Genomic DNA, 23,533 nt, shown 5'->3' on the forward strand with positions numbered 1-23,533 from the left:
CACCTGCCGATGAGCCATGGTAACCGAGAGTGACAGAGCCAAACAGCACTTGCACAATGAATCAACATCCTCACACACAATTCAACAGGGAAACACACACACCTACTCTTGTGCGCACACACACATAATCTCTCACACAAACAAGCTTTGCTGCCTTTAGTATTGAGTAGGCTACTCCATAGCCTTTCTCTCTGACCAAAGAGAATAGAGGGGGCTTTGAAGCCCAGTCATAGCTCTCGCCTGAATGACAGCTCTGGCTGCCAGGGAGAATTCTAGCCTGTGCTTCTCTTTTAGCCCTACTAGACAAAGTGTGAATGAAAGCTGTAAGCCATAATAACACACGCCCACCAGCCTTGATGGGGTTGATAAAATCCAGAGCCAAGGCTGCCGTGTCTAATAGTAGTAATATAGACGGGTGTCGTACTGCAGAGGGAAATGAAAGGTTGAAAGAGCTGCCTCTTGCCTGAGGTCACCATTCCTGTAATCAACCCTCTGCTCTGTCTCTCTCCCCCTGGCAATCACAGGCATATAGCTGGCATACACATAGCACAGGACCTGGGTAAAAGAACCCTTAGTCAGTAAAGGGACTCCTCTAATAAATGAACTGGTGTACAGCCTGTCTGCCAACTCACAGATGTGAACATATTCCAAGCCTAACTCAACCCCCACACTCAGTATCTACCACCACCACTGCTGTGGTAGTCCCCCCTTCCTCCCTCCTCCCTCCCTTCTCCTCTAACATCTCAGCTCCCATGGCACAGAGCAGATGGCACAGGCAGCCACTCTTATATTTTATTGAACGTTATTTGTTTATTCATTTTGCTCTGCAGATGTGCTAGTAAATGTAGCGTAACTTAGTTTTACAGCGTGCAATCTCTACATATGTTCTCTTATTGTTAACTCGTTTGGTGGGCTGAAGACGGCTAAACTGGTTTTATTACACTTTCATTGTAGCGGACTAAGTCCACTAGTGCTGTATGCATCATGACAGTCTATTGTAGTGCTATTCATTTTCCCATTGTGATATGACCAATACGTTTAACTTGTTGACAATAGTCTCTTTCTCCTTTTCTTTTTCTCTCTCTCCTTCTCCAAGGCATCCTGAAGTTCCATGAGGTGTACTTGGGAGAGGGCGTGACAGAGGGCGGGCCAGACCTCCATGAGGGCGGGGGAGGGGGTGTGGTCAGCGGCTCGTCTCTGGAGCAGCACATTGCCAGTGCTCGGGAGGCCCTGGGAGTAGAATCCTACTACAGCAGGTAATACACACACACACACACACAAACAAACACACACGCACACCTCCACCACTTGGAGCTCAGAATATACCATGCATGCTATAGAGTGGGCACTGGCTGATGCACATAGAGGGATGCTGTTCTGTATGCAGTCTCAAGGAGTCATTCTCCCGAGTGCATGGTGTGATGACAGGACCCCGATATCTGTCTAAACAACTGCTCTCTGCTCCCACTGGGAACCAATGAGACAGAATAATGGCTCTCTGGATGCCCACTGGACTCACTTAACAAATACTGTCTGGGACTGGGAGACAGGAAAACACAGCAGACAGGTTACTGAGGGCAGAGGAGAGGAAGAAGATAAGAGATGAGGAATGCAGAGAGATACAGAGGGAAATGGATGGAGTGATATGCAGTGGTGGGAGGAGTCTTGTTAGATGGACTATGTGTAATTTGAAGTGACCTTGAAAAAGGAACAGTTATTGACAAATAAATTAAGTGAGCGATCAAACTGCAGGTTTACTTCAGGGCACTGGTTGGAACCACAATTATTTTCCAATCGTTTAGTTCTGAACAGAACCACTATTTTTTTGTTCCGACCAAAAAAATAGGGGGGACAGGAAGCCTACAAAGCACACACACACTGGCAAAGATTTTCAGCTGTCAGGCAGACAGGGGAAGACGTTTAGAGTGAGGACTTTGTATAGACACTTTGTTGCTGTTTTTTTGTGGGACTGTATTGTATTAAACCAGAACTGATAACGATGTTATTAACCAATTCTCATGCTTTTAATATACCGTTCTGTACCTTATTTACACAAGTGTTTCCGTTATTTTGGCAGTTGCCTGTACATTTTGCTTGATTTATGCAACATTTCAAGTTTTCAAATTAGGATTCAGCCTTTAGTGGCCATCCAGTGTGCCCACTGCCAATCCCCAACCTGCCGTGCCCTCCTGCCAATCCCCAGCCTGCTGTGCCCTCCTGCCCCATTACTGAGTCATTTACTGCTCCAATGGGAGGAAGCCCACACACCACTACGCCTGACTAGCCACAATATGGCACCACTTACTGCCCCATTCACTTTTCACAGAGGATGTAGAGAGGGGGACAGAAACAGAGAGAGTACTATTACTGAGAAAAAGGAGGGATGGCAGAGGGGGGGATGAGAGAGGGAGGGGTAATAACTCTACAGTAGCATCCATCCATATTTGGGAAGAATGTGTCTCCTCAGTCCTCAATAATAAAACCAGTCTACCATAGACTCTATCTCTTTCCCCACTTCCCATCTTCCCATACCTTCTGGCCTGTATTGTACAGTACTCTATGTAACTTCACCACCTACTAGCACGTGTTACTGCACATGCCGTGTGTTAGAGAGATGTGGACAGAGAGGGGCCTTCATGGGAATGGATCTCAGAGAGAGGCTACAGCGAATATATGGATTAGTGGAGAGAAAGAATGAGAGAGATTTTAGATGAGAGCACCAGTTCCCATGGTTTAACTTGGGACCGATGAGAGCAGTGAGCTGACAGAGGAAAATGGAAGCGGTTTGGATGGGATGGGGGTAAAAGTGAGGGGCGGGGATGGATAGATAGAGGGGTGTAGATAGAAAGGGGGTAGAGGATGGGGTAACAGAACAGACTCCCTGCTGGGTGCTGGCTAGATCAGCATTAGCAGCATATAAAAGGGAGGATTTAACTCTGCTTCCTGTCAGGGCTCCTTCTGGACCATGTCTGGCAAACTGGGCTGGGCTGGGCGTATGTGTGAGCAGGTGTGTGTGTGGGCATGCAGGCATGTCTAACAGTATAATTCTCTCTCTCTCTTTCTCCCCCCCTCTCTCTCTCTCCCTCGCTCTCTCCCTCTCTCAGGGGTTGTTCTAGCAGTGAGACAGAGAGTGAGGCAGGGGACCTGTTGGACCAGCAGTTTGAGGAGCTCAACAACAAACTCAACTCTGTGACTGACCCCACAGGCTTCCTCCGCATGGTGTCCAGAAACAACCTGTTCAACAGGTGAGACAGACACTGTGTGAGACACTGACCTCCAAGAGCAGTTAGTTAGAGGACTCCAGTGGAGAAAGAGAGCCTTTAAACGTTCATCTCTAATTCCCCCACATTCCCATAATAAGAGAGCTATCTGATGGGGGACAGGATCCTGTTAGGTAGGGGAATTCATTAGAATATTAGCTTTCTGTCTAAATAGTATTTTCTCCTTTGTTTAGTCAGCTCAGAAGCATGTGAATCCTCCTTATTCAATTGGCAAAGTTGGAAAAGCCATTATCAGCTCCCTGCCTTCATAAGACTATTACATGACCATGAACTATATGCAAGTTTGAGTCTATTTGAGAAATAATGCACGACGCAATGCGGAGTGCCTGGATACAGCCCTTAGCTGTGGTATATTGGCCATATATCACAAACCCCTGAGGTACCTTCTTGCTATTATAAACTGGTTACCAACGTAATTAGAGTACCGGTAGTAAAAATACATGTTTTGGAATACCCGTGGTATACGGTCTGATATACCACAGCCTTTAACCAATCAGCATTCAGAGCTCGAACCACCCAGTTTATAATTGTTTTTGAATCCCAGATGTGCATACAGTATGTGATTTTATGATGATATATACACTTGACTGAGTGTGTCTGTGTTCATGGTGGAGTTAATTAGCATTAGTATCACTTTGTCATTCAGTGCATGTGTTTGCACTTTACTGATTGGCGATGTGTGTCTGTATGTTTAAGTGTATGTGTGTGTTTTAAGTGTGTGCGTGTTTAAATTGCGTGTGTGTGTGTGTTTGTGCGTGTGTGCTCTTGTCTGGGTCGTATTTCCCTGTCCTCATCTCCAGTTGAGGTTCTCTTTGATGAGAGAGTAATTCCAGCTGTAATTGGATCTCAATGCCCATTAAGCCTCTTTAATGGGCTGCCGGTAATAATCCAGTCATTCTTTAATGGGCTGCCGGTAATAATCCAGTCATTCTTTAATGGGCTGCCGGTAATAATCCAGTCATTCTTTAATGGGCTGCCGGTAATAATCCAGTCATTCTTTAAAGGGCTGCCGGTAATAATCCAGTCATTCTTTAAAGGGCTGCTGGTAATAATCCAGTCATTCTTTAATGGACTGCCGGTAATAATCCACTCATTCTTTAAAGGGCTGCCGGTAATAATCCAGTCATTCTTTAATGGGCTGCCGGTAATAATCCAGTCATTCTTAATGGGCTGCCGGTAATAATCCACTCATTCTTTAATGGGCTGCCGGTAATAATCCACTCTTTCTTTTATCTGAATCATAAAGCCCCTTGTGCTTAAGAGCCACTGGTCAATCTCACTAAAGCAAAGGAAAATGAAGAAAGGTTCATTGTCATTTCAAGCCATACATCTTGGGGTTTTGATATCAATATAAAATCAAGGCTTCTCTTTTATTTGATTTCTCATCAATTATTTCTTCTTTGCTCATTTTTCCCGTAGTCCCTTTGCTGTGTGAGTTTTAGACTGTTGATGTAAGAAAGTTACATCATTCTCTTCATTACTTTTTATTCAGAGAATAGATTGTATTAGGAGAGAAAAACATGTAAATGAAGGATGTATCAACAATAGTACAAAGACCAAGGTAAAAGACACAGGGATTCTGAGCATGAACGAAGGATTGCAGAGTTCCTGGCAAGGTGTCTGAATGTCTGACGTGATCTTTAACCTTATCTATCTCTGAAGAGAGCTACGAAGTCAAAATATGAAGGAGCTAGCTTTTCTGATTGAAAAGTCACCTCATCTGTAATCTTCGAAACCCAGAACTAAAATGTTGTGTAATTGCATCAGATGCTCGATTAAGTTCTGAGGGAAACGTGTTAGAAAATCAACGAAAACGAGGAGCGGAAACAGGGCGGTAGCTCCTCCCCCCTCTCTTTGCAAGTTACAGGCAAGTCTATGGCCCAAATGTCACCTCCCCTTCCGAAATCGTGATTCGTCCAAATGATCAGTGACAACAAAAAAAATGCACCGGAACATAGTTAGTCGTCGCATCCCACAGTCTATTGACAGATGCTACAATACTATTTAATGTACGTGCGTCTGTCCACAAGAGATGACCTACTCTGTAATCTCACTTTGTAAAGAATAACAGAGCTCTTCAATCAGATGTTCCTAGACATTGAATAGCAGTAAAGGAGGCCTTTGAGTGGCCATCAGCCTTATTGGTGCAGTAGTATTACATGACTGAATCCACTGAGAGTTGGAACCTGCTTCCTGTATGTCCCTGTCATTGACAGGCATTCCATTCAACCTGCACCCAGATAAAAGAGCCAGTGAGCATACCCTTAACCTCCTAGCCTTCTGCTTTTAGCCTTTCCTTCTCACCATTCCCCTTTCTCTTGGTCAACCCTTCTCTCTTTTTTATCCCTTTTCTTCACTCGGCCCTCGTTTCCTCTCACACTCCTCCTGTCAGACTAACAAACTATTGGCTTTCCCTCTGAGGCCTGGGAGAGAGCTGGCAGATTGGAGGAGAGCCTGTGGCCCAGGGGTACCACCAGGAGGGCAGAATGAAGAGAAGGGGGCTGGGGGGCAGACGGGGAGGCTGGTTGTTACAGCAGATGGATAGCAATAGTAGTGTGCCTCGTGGAGCTTGAGCCTGGCTGTGTGTAAACAAAGCGGAAGGCTCATCTACTCACATTACGGCAGCTCCCAGCGTGCCGCACAGCACATCTGCCCAAGCAGGGAGCCATCACGCTCTCTTCATTGCACAGCACACATAGCATTTGTATTCAGCAGGACTGCTAATGTTGAGCAGCAGAGCATCTTACAGCTGTCGAGCTCAGACAGGCAAGGTGCTGCGACATAAAAGCCTTGTGCACGTATTCAATAGTGAGCAGAACAAAATGAGTGTCATCCATGTTGGGTGGATTGTTGGAAGTTTTCCAGTGTAAGCTTTCGTTAGCTTCATGCCAGGTAGCTGGGTAGATAGTTGGAGAGAGGGACAGGAGAAAGAGGCAGGGGAGGTGTCACTTTTTCTCTCTCTCCTGCAGTGAGTCTGTCAGGTCCAGAGGTCTCACGCTATACTCCCCTCCACAGTTCTACAGTCACACATCGCCATCTAGTGGACATTTCTATTATCTCAAATGCACAATTGATTTTATTTAGTGTGCTGTGCTATATCACATTCTACATGCCATACTACAGTACATTGTTGTGCCATTAATACATTTCCCACAGGAACTGCTGCTGTCTCACCAGGGGGCACTTCCGATGCAGCACTCTGCTGGCTGGCTGGCTCTAGGCACAGTTCCTCAACCAGAAAGACAATTTCTAGTACTCTCACTGTGTGTGTGTGTGTGTGTGTGTGTGTGTGTGTGTGTGTGTGTGTGTGTGTGTGTGTGTGTGTGTGTGTGTGTGTGTGTGTGTGTGTGTGTGTGTGTGTGTGTGTTGCCTAGAACCACTATGCCTATGTGCCAGTGTGAATAGCTGTGCCATCTGAAATGAACACCATTGTGTTTGTGTCTTACAGGAGCTGCCAGAGTATGACTAGCCTGTTCAGTAACACCGTGTCCCCAGCCAAAGATGGCTGCTCCTCTCTGCCCCGCCGACCCAGCAACCTCAACAAACCTCCTCTCCGTGCCCTCTACGACCTGCTCATCGCACCCATGGAAGGGGTGAGCATATGACCTGTGTGTGTGTGTGCGCATTTGATAGAGAGGGGAGGAGGAAAGACAGAGAGAGAAAGTGTTTATACTATAGTAAGTCCAATATCAATACCACTCATCACTCCCTGTCTCTGTTTGTCCAGGGCCTGATGCATTCCAGTGGTCCCGTGGGTAGACACAGACAGCTGATATTGGTATTGGAGGGGGAGTTGTACCTCATCCCCTTCGCCCTGCTGAAGGGCAGCTCCTCTAATGAGTACCTGTATGAACGCTTCAGCCTCATCGCCGTGCCCTCCATCCAGGGTCTGGGAATCAGCTCCAAGGTCAGAATCTTTGGCTTTTGTTTGAATGCCATCACTTCTTTTATTGCTGTTACTACCACTGTCAAGCCCCTGTTACATTCTATCATCAACATCATTGGCCTTTCTCAATGTGTCCTCAGGGTCATTCTCGGCGGGCGGGGCCGGCTTCCTGTGGGGGCGTGTCCATGGCAGCTGTGGTGGGTAACCCTCGTCTGCCGTCCTCTGTGATGGACCGCTGGCTGTGGGGGCCCATGCCCTCGGCCGAGGAGGAGGCCCTCATGGTGTCTGAGCTGCTGGGCTGCCATCCACTGGCTGGATCCTCTGCCACCAAGGAGAGGGTGATGAGTGCCCTCACCCAAGCCGAGTGTGCCCACTTCGCTACCCACATCTCCTGGAAGCTGGCCGCCCTGGTGCTCACACCCAACCCAGAGAGCATACCCGGCGGGGCAGGGGCGGGTGTGGGGACTGGAGGGAGAGGGGCAGGGGGCGGGAAGAGAGGCAGTGGAGGCAAGGGCAGGAAGGGCTCATTTGGGAGCAGCTACACCATCCCAGAGACCCTGCACCTGCAGGATGATGGGAGCGACGCGGAGAGTATCTGTGACAGCCCTCCCCTGCAGGAGTTCCTGCTCACCGCTGCTGATATACTGGACCTGAGGCTGCCTGTCAAACTGGTGGTGCTGGGGTGAGTGGACCAGGAGAGGGGCGGCTGGCCTAATGTGGAACACCTCTTATTTCAAGTGGTCCTGGAGAGGGGGAACCGGATTCTATAACAAAATGTCCACTCTGTTATCCACTGATAGTTATGTAGTTATGCTGTGGTAGATAAAGATATAGTTGACAGAGCAGTAGTCTCGTATTGGTGATAGAGGGTTATGAAACCAGGTGGTGTGTGTGTGTATGTGTGTGTGTGTGTGTGTGTGTCTTATCTACAGCTCATACCAGGAGTCCAGCAGTAAGGTGACAGCAGACGGTGTGGTAGGTCTGACCAGGGCCTTCCTGGCTGCTGGGGCCCAGTGTGTCCTGGTGTCTCTGTGGCCTGTTCCTGTGTCAGCCTCCAAAGTGTTCGTCCATGCCTTTTACACCGCTCTGCTCAACGGGACCAAGGCCAGTGCTGCCCTCGCAGACGCCATGAAGACTGTCCAGAGCAGCAAGCAGTACTCCCACCCCTCCAACTGGGCAGGTTAGAGACATTCTACTTCCACACACTCAGTACTCCCACCGGGCAGATTTAAAAAAAAAAAAAAAAAAAAAAAAAATTTTTTTTTTTTTTTTTTTTTTTTAATTAACCTTTATTTAACTAGGCAAGTCAGTTAAGAACAAATTCTTATTTTCAATGACGGCCTAGGAACAGTGGGTTAACTGCCTGTTCAGGGGCAGAACAACAGATTTGTACCTTGTCAGCTCGGGGGTTTGAACTTGCAACCTTCCAGGTTATGAGTCCAACGCTCTAACCACTAGGCTACCCTGCCGCCCCATGTTAGAGACATTCTACTTCCACACACTCAGTACTCCCACCCCTCCAACTGGGCAGGTTAGAGACATTCTACTTCCACACACTCAGTACTCCCACCCCTCCAACTGGGCAGGTTAGGGACATTCTACTTCCACACACTCAGTATTCCCACCCCTCCAACTGGGCAGGTTAGGGACTTTCTACTTCCACACACTCAGGACTCCCACCCCTCCAACTGGGCAGGTTAGGGACATTCTACTTCCACACACTCAGTACTCCCACCCCTCCAACTGGGCAGGTTAGGGACTTTCTACTTCCACACACTCAGGACTCCCACCCCTCCAACTGGGCAGGTTAGGGACATTCTACTTCCACACACTCAGGACTCCCACCCATCCAACTGGGCAGGTTAGGGACATTCTACTTCCACACACTCAGGACTCCCACCCCTCCAACTGGGCAGGTTAGGGACATTCTACTTCCACACAATCAGATTGGCTTGGTTTGTCACCTCCAACTGAGTAGATCCCAGTTCACCCATGTTCCCAATTGTGTCATAATTACTTTCTGTTTACCCAACTGGACTCTCACTGTCTGCATCTCTCTTTTCCTCTCCTTCCTGTTGATCTTGTGGGTGTGTCTGTCCAGGCTACATGCTGATTGGTAATGATGTGAAGCTGAACAGCCCCTCGTCCCTGATTGGCCAGGCACTAGCAGAGATCCTACAGTATCCAGAGAGAGCACGGGATGCTCTGCGGGTCTTACTGCACCTTGTGAGGGTCAAATACACACACACACACACACACACACACACACACACACACACACACACACACACACACACACACACACACACACACACACACACACACACACACACACACTCTTACATTAGTCTAAATCTCCCTGTCCCCACCAGGTGGAGAAGTCTCTCCAGAGGATTCAGAACGGCCAGCGTAACTCCATGTACACGTCCCAGCAGAGTGTGGAGAACAAGGTGGGGGGCGTCCCAGGCTGGCATGCCCTGCTGACCGCTGTGGGCTTCCGCCTGGACTCGGCTGGCACCGGCATCCCTGCTGCTGTCTTCTTCCCCACAGCAGACCCTGGAGACAGGCTACAGCAGTGTAGCACCACCCTGCAGTCAATACTTGGTAGGCACTGGGCCTTGGCAGGAGGACATGGGACTGGGGATAGGACAGTGAGATGGAGAACAGCTCCAAACATGAACTGGGCCTCCATCTTTCTACTATAGAATATCAAAAGTTACAATACTGCTTATCAGGTGGCTTTGTGTGCTTTTTACCAACACACAGATAGTATAACCAGTTTTTTACTCTTCTACTGAATGTATGGTATATTAAATGCAGTTTGAAAGAATGCTGAATAATGAACCATGTGCTTTAATCTTGTCTCCCAGGTCTACCGCCCCCAGCTCTCCAAGCCCTGTGTAAACTCATCACCGCCTCCGAGGCAGGAGAGCAGCTCATCAACCGGGTAGGCCCCAGCACCACAGCAGCACAGTGTTACTGCTCACCACTTGAGTGTAGTATTTAGTGTCTTGCAACTCCAAAGAGGGAGACATTGTGTGTTATGAAGGAAACAGAAACCCGACTCTTCCCATTATCTGAGCCGCTGGGGACTTACTTCATTTTTTTATATATATTTTTTATTGATTTAACTTTTATTTAACCAGACAAGTCAGTTAATTAAGAACAAATTCTTAATTTCAATGACCGAAAATTGTGCGCCGCCCTATGGGTCTCCCAATCACGGCCGGATGTTATAGAGCCTGGATTCAAACCAGGGACTGTAGGGACGCCTCTTGCACTGAGATGCAATGCCTTAGACCACTGCGCCACTCAGGAGCCCTTAAAGGCCCAGTGCAGTCAAAATTCAGTGTTCCTGTGTTTTGTACCATATTGTACAACAGCTGATGAAAATAACACTGTAAAAGTATGTTATTTCCTGATAGTTGTTGCTTGAAAATACAATCTACACAGGACCTTTTAATCAGCCTGTTTTTATGGGTGGCGTTTCAGCCTGCCTGGTGACATCACCAGGCGATACATTGTGTAATAGACCAATAACGGTTCATTTTACTGTATTTATTTATCTGTATGTATTGTCCCCCACGATGAAATCGGGGAGGGGACTGTGGATCTGTCTCCGTCTGTTATTATGTTCTTACAATAGTCGCGATATATCAGACAGCATTGCGTCTTGGCTTAGAGATCTGACATTTACAAAATTGTACTGATTGTCCCAAGAGGAGAGGAGAGCTATAGTAATGAAATGTACACACGATAGTCACACAATATATCTCAGACACCACTGGCCCGATCTTGACGAAACTTGGGTGAATGATGCGCCTTGTCATAGAGATCTGTCATGTGTTTATTTTTTTATTTTTTTATTTGTACTTTTTACTGCTCTAGGGCTATTGTTATTGCTATTATTATTGCTATTATTATTGCTTGGATAACCTTATCTACTATTATGTCTAGATTTTTGTTTTTCATTCTTTATGAGGTATCACTGACGGAATTATCGCTGTGAATCATTGTAATGTTTGCCTATGTGTCAATTGTTTCCTTAAAGGATGGGTTGCCAACTGGAGATTTGACACTAAAATACAATTTAATTCATTAATTATTTCATTCAATCATTCATTCATGAATTAATTCAACAAAGAGAGTCCCAAACCTCTCTGCCAATAACAACTAGTTTTAAGTTTTCCCCTACCCACTCAGATCACTCCAAGACAGTCCTAGCTTGCTTGAGAAATAAACTCAGCAAAAAAAAGAAACGTCCTCTCACTGTCAACTGCGTTGATATTCAGCAAACTTAACATGTGTAAATATTTGTATGAACATAAGAAGATTCAACAACTGAGACATAAACTGAACAAGTTCCACAGACATGTGACTAACAGAAATGGAATAATGTGTCCCTGAACAAAGGGGGTGTCAAAATCAAAAGTAACAGTCAGTATCTGGTGTGGCCACCAGCTGCATTAAGTACTGCAGTGCATCTCCTCCTCATGGACTGCACCAGATTTGCCAGTTCTTGCTGTGAGATGTTACCCCACTCTTCCACCAAGGAACCTGCAAGTTCCCGGACATTTCTGGGGGAAATGGCTCTAGCCCTAGCCCTCACCCTCCGATCCAACAGGTCCCAGACGTGCTCAATGGGATTGAGATCCGGGCTCTTCGCTGGCCATGGCAGAACACTGACATTACTGTCTTGCAGGGAATCACGCACAGAACGAGCAGTATGGCTGGTGGCATTGTCTTGCTGGAGGGTCATGTCAGGATGACCCTGCAGGAAGGGCACCACATGAGGGAGAAGGATGTCTTCTCTGTAACGCACAGCGTTGATATTGCCTGCAATGACAACAAGCTCAGTCCAATGATGCTGTGACACACCGCCCCAGACCATGACGGACCCTCCACCTCCAAATCGATCCCACTCCAGAGTACAGGCCTCGGTGTAACGCTCATTCCTTCAACGATAAACGCAAATCCGACCATCATCCCTGGTGAGACAAAACCGCGACTCGTCAGTGAAGAGCACTTTTTGCCAGTCCTGTCTGGTCCAGCAACGGTGGGTTTGTGCCCATAGGTGACATTGTTGCCGGTGATGTCTGGTGAGGACCTGCCTAACAACAGGCCTACAAGCCCCCAGTCCAGCCTCTCTCAGCCTATTGTGGACTGTCTGAGCACTGATGGAGGGATTGTGCGTTCCTGGTGTAACTCGGGCAATTGTTTTTGCCATCCATCCAGAAAGGGATTTGGGCTTTTGTTTCAACATTGGTGGTGACCATAACATTTGAAACATTCCAAGCATGTATGATACATGAGGTATTCCTGACATCACACCGCATAGGCAACTATGCATGGTGATTCAATGGTTTTGTGTAATATGTGTCTAATGTATGGCACACTACCCATCAGTTGTGTTTTTCTGTTTCCCTGTGTGCCCTTTGTGTCCCCATTGGACCTGGTCTCCTCTGCTCTTTGTGAATGGCCTGTCATGTATGCATGCACTAAAAGCCTCTTCTCTCTCTCCTGCCCCTGTCTCTAACTTGCGGTCTGAAGGCTGTTAAAAATATGGTGGGAATGGTAAGTGTGCCTCCCCTCCCCCTCTACACCCCATCCCACCCCTCTCCATTTCACTGCTGCTTTAAACCACCTAGCACAATCCTCTTGCATCAACTTTAACTGAGCAATAGATGCATGTGAAGCACGCTCTGTTCTTTAGCACTTACAGTATGTACTGTATGTAGTTTTCTTGTGGTGTGATTTTCATATAAGCCCTTGGGCTTCCAATCTCACCTTTATTTGTTTTTATCTGTATTGTTGTCTATCACTTCTTTTCTTTGGTGCAAATAAATGAAACTTCAACATGTCTCATGCAGTTCCAGTTGCTGACCTCTACTAGCTCCAAGTTTATAGTGCTGTTTGGGCCAACATTCCACTGCTGGGCAGTGCAGCATTATGAGTGTTCTTGGGTTTACAACCCTGGTTCACTCAAGGTCAGGATGAAAGGATGAACATTCCACGTTTAAACAAACAGAGCATGAACAGAGAAGAGAAAGGGAAGAGGGCATGTTAATCTAGTGGTGACATTACTTCAGGTCAGTTTGACAAAGGTTTCTCTGTTCCAGGCTGAATAATCCCTAAACAGTGAGGGTGAGTGTGGCCCGGGGGTCACGTGTTAAAATCCCACAGAGGAGGAGGAGATGGTTCCCTCCTAATCTAAATCACCCTGGGCCACGCTCCACAGTAAAGCTACTGTAGTGCTGATAGGCTGAAGAGCCAATCCCCTGGGAACTAACATCAACAGGGTCAAAGGGCAGAGGCAGAGTTACTAAACCTGCCAAAAATGAACATTCCTCTGCCACAACAGAGATGGGCATTGTGGAAGTCATTTTATGACACTGGTGTATGGAGGAAAACAGTTGACTTGACTTCACTACTTAAAAAGTATATCCACTTGGTCTATCAGTAGCAATTGATCCCATCAACAACTCAGGTCCATAAAAGTTGGTGTAGACCAGTTAAATGTATATAGCTTCCTCCTTTACTCCTGTCTGATCTTCTGTATTTCTCTCCTCTTCTGTCCCTCCAGCTCCACCAGGTGCTGGTCCAGCTTCAGACAGGGGAGAAGGAGCAGGACTTCTCTCTGCTGCCCATCCAAGTGTCCATCAGTGTGCAGCTCTGGAGACTGCCAGGCTGCCATGAATTTCTGGCTGCACTGGGTGAGATACAGTATATCAATAAAATAATTATCCAAATGGATATAATTTTCTAATTTGTCAGTAGTAGGAGCAGCTGTATATGTGCTAGGCAGGTATGTGTGCTGTATGTGTTCTAGGCAGGTACGTGTGCTGTTTGTATGCTAGGCAGGTATGTGTGCCGTATGTATGCTAGGCAGGTATGTGTGCTGTATGTATGCTAGGCAGGTATGTGTGCTGTATGTATGCTAGGCAGGTATGGGTGCTGTGTGTATGCTAGGCAGGTATGGGTGCTGTGTGTATGCTAGGCAGGTATGGGTGCTGTATGTGTGCTAGGCAGGTATGGGTGCTGTATGTATGCTAGGCAGGTATGGGTGCTGTATGTATGCTAGGCAGGTATGGGTGCTGTATGTATGCTAGGCAGGTATGGGTGCTGTATGTATGCTAGGCAGGTATGGGTGCTGTGTGTATGCTAGGCAGGTATGTGTGCTGTATGTACGCTAGGCAGGTATGTGTGCTGTATGTATGCTAGGCAGGTATGTGTGCTGTATGTATGCTAGGCAGGTATGTGTGCTGTGTGTATGCTAGTCAGGTATGTGTGTTATATGTATGCTAGGCAGGTATGTGTGCTAGGCTGGTATGGGTGCTGTATGTATGCTAGGCAGGTATGTGTGCTGTTTGTATGCTAGGCAGGTATGGGTGCTGTATGTATGCTAGGCAGGTATGTGTGCTGTTTGTATGCTATGCAGGTACATGTGCTGTATGTGTGCTGTATGTATGCTAGGCAGGTATGTGTGCTGTATGTATGCTAGACAGGTATGTGTGCTGTATGTATGCTAGGCAGGTATGTGTGCTGTATGTGTGCTGTATGTATGCTAGGCAGGTATGTGTGCTGTATGTATGCTAGACAGGTATGTGTGCTGTATGTATGCTAGGCAGGTATGTGTGCTGTATGTATGCTAGGCAGGTATGTGTGCTGTGCTGGCTACCTGCTTCCGGCGCCGACAGAGATGGCCGCCTCGCTTCGCGTTCCTAGGAAACTATGCAGTTTTTTGTTTTTTACGTGTTATTTCTTACACTAGTACCCCAGGTCATCTTAGGTTTCTTTACATACAGCCGAGAAGAACTACTGAATATAAGATCAGCGTCAACTCACCATCAGTACGACCAAGAATATGTTTTTCGCGACGCGGATCCTGTGTTTTGCCTTACAACCAGTGTAACCGAGTGGATCACATGCAGCGACCAAAAAAAAAACGACTCAGAAAAAGAGGGAAACGAAGCGGTCTTCTGGTCAGACTCCGGAGACGGGCACATCGTGCACCACTCCCTAGCATTCTTCTTGCCAATGTCCAGTCTCTTGACAACAAGGTTGATGAAATCCGAGCAAGGGTAGCATTCCAGAGGGACATCAGAGACTGTAACGTTCTTTGCTTCACGGAAACATGGCTCACTGGAGAGACGCAATCCGAAGCGGTGCAGCCAGCGGGTTTCTCCACGCATCGCGCCGACAGAAACAAACATCTTTCTGGTAAGAAGACGGGCGGGGGCGTATGTCTTATGGCCAACGTGACATGGTGTGATGAAAGAAACATACAGGAACTCAAATCCTTCTGTTCACCTGATTTAGAATTCCTCACAATCAAATGTAGACCGCATTATCTACCAAGAGAATTCTCTTCGATTATAATCACAGCCGTATATATCCCCCAAGCAGACACATCGATGGCTCTGAACGAACTTTATTTAACTCTCTGCAAACTGGAAACGATTTATCCGGAGGCTGCATTCATTGTAGCTGGGGATTTTAACAAGGCTAATCTGAAAACAAGACTCCCTAAATTTTATCAGCATATCGATTGCGCAACCAGGGGTGGAAAGACCCTGGATCATTGTTACTCTAACTTCCGCGACGCATATAAGGCCCTGCCCCGCCCCCTTTCGGAAAAGCTGACCACGACTCCATTTTGTTGATCCCTGCCTACAGACAGAAACTAAAACAAGAAGCTCCCACGCTGAGGTCTGTCCAACGCTGGTCCGACCAAGCTGACTCCACACTCCAAGACTGCTTCCATCACGTGGACTGGGAGATGTTTCGTATTGCGTCAGACAACAACATTGACGAATACGCTGATACGGTGTGCGAGTTCATTAGAACGTGCGTTGAAGATGTCGTTCCCATAGCAACGATTAAAACATTCCCTAACCAGAAACCGTGGATTGATGGCAGCATTCGTGTGAAACTGAAGGCACGAACCACTGCTTTTAATCAGGGCAAGGTGTCTGGTAACATGACTGAATACAAACAGTGCAGCTATTCCCTCCGCAAGGCTATCAAACAAGCTAAGCGCCAGTACAGAGACAAAGTAGAATCTCAATTCAACGGCTCAGACACAAGAGGTATGTGGCAGGGTCTACAGTCAATCACGGACTACAGGAAGAAACCCAGCCCAGTCACGGACCAGGATGTCTTGCTCCCAGGCAGACTAAATAACTTTTTGCCCGCTTTGAGGACAATACAGTGCCACTGACACGGCCTGCAACGGAAACATGCGGTCTCTCCTTCACTGCAGCCGAAGTGAGTAAGACATTTAAACGTGTTAACCCTCGCAAGGCTGCAGGCCCAGACGGCATCCCCAGCCGCGCCCTCAGAGCATGCGCAGACCAGCTGGCCGGTGTGTTTACGGACATATTCAATCAATCCCTATACCAGTCTGCTGTTCCCACATGCTTCAAGAGGGCCACCATTGTTCCTGTTCCCAAGAAAGCTAAGGTAACTGAGCTAAACGACTACCGCCCCGTAGCACTCACATCCGTCATCATGAAGTGCTTTGAGAGACTAGTCAAGGACCATATCACCTCCACCCTACCTGACACCCTTGACCCACTCCAATTTGCTTACCGCCCAAATAGGTCCACAGACGATGCAATCTCAACCACACTGCACACTGCCCTAACCCATCTGGACAAGAGGAATACCTATGTGAGAATGCTGTTCATCGACTACAGCTCGGCATTCAACACCATAGTACCCTCCAAGCTCGTCATCAAGCTCGAGACCCTGGGTCTCGACCCCGCCCTGTGCAACTGGGTACTGGACTTCCTGACGGGCCGCCCCCAGGTGGTGAGGGTAGGCAACAACATCTCCTCCCCGCTGATCCTCAACACTGGGGCCCCACAAGGGTGCGTTCTGAGCCCTCTCCTGTACTCCCTGTTCACCCACGACTGCGTGGCCATGCACGCCTCCAACTCAATCATCAAGTTTGCGGACGACACAACAGTGGTAGGCTTGATCACCAACAACGACGAGACGGCCTACAGGGAGGAGGTGAGGGCCCTCGGAGTGTGGTGTCAGGAAAATAACCTCACACTCAACGTCAACAAAACTAAGGAGATGATTGTGGACTTCAGGAAACAGCAGAGGGAACACCCCCATCCACATCGATGGAACAGTAGTGGAGAGGGTAGCAAGTTTTAAGTTCCTCGGCATACACATCACAGACAAACTGAATTGGTCCACTCACACAGACAGCATCGTGAGGAAGGCGCAGCAGCGCCTCTTCAACCTCAGGAGGCTGAAGAAATTCAGCTTGTCACCAAAAGCACTCACAAACTTCTACAGATGCACAATCGAGAGCATCCTGGCGGGCTGTATCACCGCCTGGTATGGCAACTGCACCGCCCTCAACCGTAAGGCTCTCCAGAGGGTAGTGAGGTCTGCACAACGCATCACCGGGGCAAACTACCTGCCCTCCAGGACACCTACACCACCCGATGCTACAGGAAGGCCATAAAGATCATCAAGGACATCAACCACCCGAGCCACTGCCTGTTCACCCCGCTGCCATCCAGAAGGCGAGGTCAGTACAGGTGCATCAAAGCTGGGACCGAGAGACTGAAAAACAGCTTCTATCTCAAGGCCATCAGACTGTTAAACAGCCACCACTAACATTGAGTGGCTACTGCCAACACACTGTCAATGACACTGACTCTACTCCAGCCACTTTAATCATGGGAATTGATGGGAAATGATGTAAATATATCACTAGCCACTTTAAACAATGCTACCTTATATAATGTTACTTACCCTACATTGTTCATCTCATATGCATACGTTGATACTGTACTCTATATCATCGACTGCATCCTTATGTAATACATGTATCACTTGCCACTTTAACTATGCCACTTGGTTTACATACTTATCTCATATGTATATACTGTACTCGATATCATCTACTGTATCTTGCCTATGCTGCTCTGTACCATCACTCATTCATATATCCTTATGTACATATTCTTTATCCCCTTACACTGTGTATGACAGTAGTTTTTTTTTTTTTGAATTGTTAGTTAGATTACTTGCTCGTTATTACTGCATTGTCGGAACTAGAAGCACAAGCATTTCGCTACACTCGCATTAACATCTGCTAACCATGTGTATGTGACAAATAAAATTTGATTTGATTTGATTTGATTACGTATGCTAGTTAGGTATGTGTGCTGTATCTATGCTAGGCAGGTATGTGTGCTGTATGTATACTAGGCAGGTATGTGTGCTGCAGGTATGTGTGCTGTATGTATGCTTGGCAGGAATGTGTGCTGTATGTATGCTAGGCAGGTATGTGTGCTGTATGTATGCTAGGCAGGTATGTGTGCTGTATGTATGCTAGTTAGGTATGTGTGCTGTATGTATGCTAGGCAGGTATGTGTGCTGTATGTATGCTAGGCAGGTATGTGTGCTGTATGTATGCTAGTTAGGTATGTGTGCTGTATCTATGCTAGGCAGGTATGTGTGCTGTATGTATACTAGGCAGGTATGTGTGCTGCATGTGTGTGCTGTATGTATGCTGGGCAGGTATGTGTGCTGCAGGTATGCTAGGCAGGTATGTGCTGTATGTATGCTGGGCAGGTATGTGTGCTGTATGTATGCTAGTTAGGTATGTGTGCTGTATGTATGCTAGGCAGGTATGTGTGCTGTATGTATGCTAGGCAGGTATGTGTGCTGTGTGTATGCTAGTCAGGTATGTGTGCTATATGTATGCTAGGCAGGTATGTGTGCTAGGCTGGTATGGGTGCTGTATGTATGCTAGGCAGGTATGTGTGCTGTTTGTATGCTAGGCAGGTATGGGTGCTGTATGTGTGCTGTATGTATGCTAGGCAGGTATGTGTGCTGTTTGTATGCTAGGCAGGTATGTGTGCTGTATGTGTGCTAGGCAGGTACATGTGCTGTATGTGTGCTGTATGTATGCTAGGCAGGTATGTGTGCTGTATGTATGCTAGACAGGTATGTGTGCTGTATGTATGCTAGGCAGGTATGTGTGCTGTATGTATGCTAGGCAGGTATGTGTGCTGTACGTATGCTAGTTAGGTATGTGTGCTGTATCTATGCTAGGCAGGTATGTGTGCTGTATGTATACTAGGCAGGTATGTGTGCTGCAGGTATGTGTGCTGTATGTATGCTTGGCAGGTATGTGTGCTGTATGTATGCTAGGCAGGTATGTGTGCTGTATGTATGCTAGGCAGGTATGTGTGCTGTATGTATGCTAGTTAGGTATGTGTGCTGTATGTATGCTAGGCAGGTATGTGTGCTGTATGTACACTAGGCAGGTATGTGTGCTGCAGGTATGTGTGCTGTATGTATGCTAGGCAGGTATGTGTGCTGTATGTATGCTAGGCAGGTATGTGTGCTGTATGTATGCTAGTTAGGTATGTGTGCTGTATCTATGCTAGGCAGGTATGTGTGCTGTATGTATACTAGGCAGGTATGTGTGCTGCAGGTATGTGTGCTGTATGTATGCTGGGCAGGTATGTGTGCTGTATGTATGCTAGGCAGGTATGTGTGCTGTATGTATGCTAGGCAGGTATGTGTGCTGTATGTATGCTAGTTAGGTATGTGTGCTGTATGTATACTAGGCAGGTATGTGTGCTGCAGGTATGTGTGCTGTATGTATGCTGGGCAGGTATGTGTGCTGTGTGTATGCTAGGCAGGTATGTGTGCTGTATGTGTACTAGGCAGGTATGCTAGGCAGGTATGTGTGCTGTATGTATGCTAGGCTGGTAGAGTAACTGTCCTGTGTGTGTGCAGGATTTGACCTGTGTGAGGTGGGTCAGGAGGAGGTGGTACTGAAGACGGGCAAGCAAGCCAACCGCCGCACCATGCACTTTGCCCTCCAGTCCCTGTTGGCACTGTTTGGTATGTATTGTATTTGTAGATACACAGTGATTAATGATTATAGTTGAGTGATACATGATACATTAATGTATACCATAACATGTTTACCCTTACAATTATTTCCCACTCTTCCCCCTCCCCCTGGCTCTCCCCCTCTCTCCCAGACTCCACAGAGCTGCCAAAGCGTCTCAGCCTGGACAGCTCGTCCTCCCTGGAGTCTCTGGCCTCGGCCCAGTTTGTCTCCAACCCCCTACCACTGGGCTACCCCAGCCTGCCCTTCTCCCCACCCTGCCTGGACAGTCTGGCCTCAGACGCCATCTCCGTCTACAGCCTGAGCTCCGTGGCCTCCACCATGAGCTTTGCCTCCAAATCAGAGTGTGACTTCCTGGGCCATCGACAGCGTGGTGGGGCCACAGCACACTTCTCTGCCCACAAGCATCCGCACATTCCCCGCAGTCGCTCCTCTCCTCACGGGGCGGCTGCAGCAGCAGCAGGTGTGGGCCGGGGAGATGACGAGGAGTATGAAGGCTTTTCCATCATCAGCAGTGAGCCTCTGGGAAGCCACTGTGACTCCCTGCCTCTACCTCCGGGTCACGGGCAGCGCCACCTCCACCGTGGGGGCAGGGGTGTTGTCAGTAGTTCCAGCTCGGGCACTGGGCGGGGTTACCAGGTGTCTGTGTCGTCTCGAGGCAGTGTCAGCACCCCCACCTCCCCGGTCAAGACCAGCCTGGTTCCCAGCCCCAACCCTCCCCTCCAGAAGGTGCCAGGCAAGGTGAGCAGCTCAGACACAGGTGAGTCGGACCAGTCCAGCACGGAGACAGATAGCACCGTCAAGTCCCAGGAGGAGAAGACTGTCCCTCTGGACCCCCAGGAGCTGGCCCAGAAGATTCTGGAGGAGACCCAGAGCCACCTGCGGGCGGTGGGGAGTTTACAACGGGCTGGGGCTGAGGGGGCTGCAGCTGGAGCTACAGCCCGGAGCTCTGCCTTCCGCTCCTCAGAGACCAGCGCCTTCAGCCGTCCCAGCAGCAGCGCCAGTGTCCGTGTCCAGTCCTCCCCACGACCCAAACCTCCCTCCCGCTCTTCCTCCCTGCAGAAGATCAGCTCTGGTTACAACAGCCCTGCAGCCTCGGAGACCTCTCTAAAGGATGGCAGTCACCCCTCCCCTACCCTGGACAGCCACGCCCAGTTCAAGCTCAAATACCCCAGCTCCCCCTATAGTGGTCACATCTCCCGCTCTCCCAGTAACGTGTCCCCCAGCTCTGGCCACCAGTCCCCAGCTTGCAGTGCCCCATCCCCAGCTCTCTCCTACTCCTCCACGGGCTCTGCCTGCTCCAGCCCTGCCGATGCCCCAGACCTGGACCGCCTCAGGAGGGGCGTCATCGATGAGAAGGTTGTGGCCATCCACAACCTGAAGACATTCTGGGCCAACACAGCGTCCCAGCAACAGCAGCAGCATCTGGGTCCAGTCCGGGCTCTCCGTGGCGCCCCAGGACCCCTGGTCTCTGCCAAGAGAGATGTGCTGAGCCTTCTGAACCTCTCCCCACGACACTGCTCCCCCAGCGACGCCCAAGACAGCCTGGAGCTGCGGGAGCTGGGGCTGCAGTCGTTGGACAGGGGCAACAAGAACCCTTCCAATGGACACAACCCCAGAAAGATGGCCCCCTCGCCCTCTATTTCCACTAGCAGCAGCCCTGGTGCTCGCTCTATCAGACTACCTGCCGGCAATGGATACAAGTTCCTCTCCCCTGGCAGGTTTTTCCCATCCTCCAAATGCTGAGACACTTTAAATGTCCTCTTTCCTGTATTTTGCCTACCACTTGTTATCCTTTGTACTGGGGGAGTTGGGCACTTTCTGGAGGGTCACTATTGGCCCACCAAACTTGATTGACAATGAAAAGTACATAATCAGCCAATGAGAGTGATCCCTCAGAGGCTCATGAATGCTTAGAAAGTGTCTCGTCATTGTACCCATAACACTGTCAATGGCAATGAGAAATACTCAAAGACCTGATACTGTGTTTGTTTGTGTGTGTGTGTCAGGTAGACTTCAATGCCAATCGGTATTTCCTCCAAAAAATGTGCTATTTGTGTGGGCCAAGATGAAACCACTCCAACTGGTCTCCTCCATTCTATTTTTGTTTCAATTTAATAATTATTGTTATTATTATTGTTTGTTATTAATATTAATATTATTATAATTATTATTGTTTTGTAAATTAAATCCATTGTTTCACAATCAGTATTAAGTGTTTTTATATTATAAAAAAAGTTAACAAAATTGTACCATGTAAAGATGGATAAATAAAAAAAAATAAAAAATATTACATATTTTTTATTGAAATAGAAACTGGCATTTTGCCTGATTTCTTTGTGAATTGAGTGTCTGCTCCACAGCATGGATTCCCTTGCTATTCAATGTTAAGTACCATGTATGACTTTTTGTCCATGATTTTGGAAATTAAACAAGTGTCATGACAACCATCTCTGTCATTTATCAGTAAACCTGTTTCAATAAAAATCATGTTTGCTTTCTAATATTTTAGCCTTATTTTATTGCGTTGACGATTTAGCATGCTTATGAAAATGCTGTATCACTGCATTAATGACTTTGGAAAAATCTTGTGACCACAATACACAGATTACTGTGGGCAGTGCAATTACACATCAGAGTAGAAGTGCTCACCGAGATATTGTAAGATGAATACATTAATGGTAAGTTGCTTTGGATAAGAATGTCTGCTAAATAACTAAAATGTTAGTGTAAAATTAGTGCTGATCTAGCATCAGGTCCTCCCTCTACATGTAATCTTAATAATTAAGCTCTAAAACTGATCCTAGAACAGCACTCGTACTCTGAGATGTTTTATGAATACAGGCCCTGTGCTCCAGTGACGTGTGGTGAGGTCAGTGGCTGGGTAGGCATGGGCTATTATCACAAATAAACCTTAATGAAGCCCAAGTTCACCATACAACAGATACAGATGAAGTCGGAAGTTTACATACACTTTTTATTTATTTATTTTTATTTCACCTTAATTTAACCAGGTAGGCAAGTTGAGAACAAGTTCTCATTTACAATTGCAACCTGGCCAAGATAAAGCAAAGGAGTTCGACAGATACAACGACACGGAGTTACACATGGGGTAAAACAAACATACAGTCAATAATACAGTATAAACAAGTCTATATACAATGTGAGCAAATGAGGTGAGAAGGGAGGTAAAGGCAAAAAAGGCCATGGTGGCAAAGTAAATACAATATAGCAAGTAAAACACTGGAATTGTAGTTTTGCAATGGAAGAATGTGCAAAGTAGAAATAAAAATAATGGGGTGCAAAGGAGCAAAATAAATAAATAAATAAAAATTAAATACAGTTGGGAAAGAGGTAGTTGTTTGGGCTAAATTATAGGTGGGCTATGTACAGGTGCAGTAATCTGTGAGCTGCTCTGACAGTTGGTGCTTAAAGCTAGTGAGGGAGATGTGTTTCCAGTTTCAGAGATTT

General features: G+C 47.4%; 1 protein-coding gene across 3 annotated transcripts in view; it reads left to right on the forward strand.

Annotated features, from left to right (window-relative positions):
- LOC112264078 (tetratricopeptide repeat protein 28-like) overlaps positions 1 to 22,509 on the forward strand; it is a 322,087-nt gene extending 299,578 nt beyond the window's left edge. For 2 of the 3 annotated variants that reach the window (XM_042331570.1, XM_042331572.1), the window contains 13 exons: positions 1,097 to 1,256; positions 3,105 to 3,245; positions 6,730 to 6,874; positions 7,009 to 7,188; positions 7,308 to 7,849; positions 8,100 to 8,347; positions 9,269 to 9,393; positions 9,540 to 9,771; positions 10,038 to 10,114; positions 12,718 to 12,741; positions 13,751 to 13,880; positions 19,945 to 20,052; positions 20,196 to 22,509. In XM_042331570.1, coding sequence (XP_042187504.1) covers positions 1,097 to 1,256; positions 3,105 to 3,245; positions 6,730 to 6,874; positions 7,009 to 7,188; positions 7,308 to 7,849; positions 8,100 to 8,347; positions 9,269 to 9,393; positions 9,540 to 9,771; positions 10,038 to 10,114; positions 12,718 to 12,741; positions 13,751 to 13,880; positions 19,945 to 20,052; positions 20,196 to 21,808 — 3,725 coding nt within the window. In that variant the 3' untranslated portion in view covers positions 21,809 to 22,509. The remainder of the gene's footprint in view (positions 1 to 1,096; positions 1,257 to 3,104; positions 3,246 to 6,729; positions 6,875 to 7,008; positions 7,189 to 7,307; positions 7,850 to 8,099; positions 8,348 to 9,268; positions 9,394 to 9,539; positions 9,772 to 10,037; positions 10,115 to 12,717; positions 12,742 to 13,750; positions 13,881 to 19,944; positions 20,053 to 20,195) is intronic. The other variant, XM_042331571.1, reaches the window with a different exon arrangement.
- Positions 22,510 to 23,533: the final 1,024 nt, after the last annotated feature.

Source organism: Oncorhynchus tshawytscha, linkage group LG12 (genome assembly GCF_018296145.1).
Source record: "Oncorhynchus tshawytscha isolate Ot180627B linkage group LG12, Otsh_v2.0, whole genome shotgun sequence".
Classification (NCBI taxonomy): domain Eukaryota; kingdom Metazoa; phylum Chordata; class Actinopteri; order Salmoniformes; family Salmonidae; genus Oncorhynchus; species Oncorhynchus tshawytscha.